Source organism: Camelina sativa, chromosome 2 (assembly GCF_000633955.1).
Source record: "Camelina sativa cultivar DH55 chromosome 2, Cs, whole genome shotgun sequence".
Taxonomy (NCBI): Eukaryota; Viridiplantae; Streptophyta; class Magnoliopsida; order Brassicales; family Brassicaceae; genus Camelina; species Camelina sativa.
In genome coordinates this window covers 28,614,009-28,615,181 of record NC_025686.1, presented here as the reverse complement: position 1 = coordinate 28,615,181, position 1,173 = coordinate 28,614,009, and the positions used below count along the sequence as shown (strand labels likewise).

Below are 1,173 nucleotides of genomic sequence, written 5' to 3'. Positions count from 1 at the left end.
TCAGTCACATAAAGATCATCGATAGTCGAAGCGGAGATTCAAGTTCTTGGAAACCGGTGGATTGTGATGGAAAAAACAACGGGTTCGTAAGAGTTGAGGTTGTCACAGCTTCTCTTGGGTTCTTGACAGACTTTGAAGATGTTTACAGACTATGGAATTTTGTGGCGAAGTTCTTGAGTCCAGGTTTTGCTAAACAGGGGACACTCCCAACAGTTATCGAAGAAGATGATTCTTCAGAAACTTAAAAAGACATGAGCAATGGGATACAATTTTTTTCATACACTTCCTTTACTGTACTTATCTGTTATTATCTGAGAACATTCTCTTGTATGATTTTGGGAAGTTATTTGAGCAGAGATGATCTCAGACACGATTTCAGATGTCTGCATATTGTAACTGTTCATCTGTCTTCTATCTTTGTGTCACACAATTCATTGATTCATATCCAAATTTCAGAACTACAGAAAATATCTAAAGCTGTCCTATATCTGAAATTGATAATTTATCTTCAAGATTCCATCATCTTTATGAGAAATGCAATCTCTAACGCTGATTCCTTAGTCTGCAAGAACCGGTTTTCTTCGACAATGTCAGTCGTCAAGTTGAGTAAGACTGGGCGTTTCGGGTCATGGAAGGTAGTGTCACGAACTCTTGCAACCCATTTCGCAGCTTCCCATACACCAAATCTAAATACAACGATAGAAATCTCATTCTTCAATCTTAAACATCAATAGAAATCACAAACTGAGAAGAAAGGATACTTACCGAGTATTAAATGAGGAAGTGACTAAAACAGCAGGATAGAGAACATCCTTAGGAATGTTGTCATAAGGTGAATATTCACGTATCGCATGAAAATCATCAATATCTCCTGGATATCCAAACTCTTCGTAATCCTCTGCCGTTAAGGGTAGTATTGGATAGATTAGAGTATGAGTTGGATCAAGAAATGGAACCTGAAACAAAAGAAACAATTGACTATTACAAGGTTTCCTTATCAATCAACGCCTCAAACTTTTTATGAACCTGCAGTTTGCTGAGTACCTTTAGAACCGCAGCTTGGAAGAGATCAGGGCATTGATTGATAGCTGAAGCAACAACGAGTCCTCCCGCACTGTATCCCCAACCAGCAAGCTTGTTATCATCTACTATATTGTTCTCAACAAGAAACTT

General features: G+C 38.1%; 2 protein-coding genes across 2 annotated transcripts in view; one reads left to right on the top strand and one right to left on the bottom strand.

The window, feature by feature from the left end:
- Positions 1-430, top strand: part of LOC104745169 — a 9,087-nt gene extending 8,657 nt beyond the window's left edge. Inside the window, exon 2 of the mRNA XM_010466351.2 lies at positions 9-430. Within this exon, the coding sequence (XP_010464653.1) occupies positions 9-245 (237 nt within the window). The 3' untranslated portion in view covers positions 246-430. The remainder of the gene's footprint in view (positions 1-8) is intronic.
- Positions 1-1,173, bottom strand: part of LOC104757613 (protease 2-like) — a 10,779-nt gene that overhangs the window by 5,314 nt on the left and 4,292 nt on the right. The window lies entirely within an intron of this gene.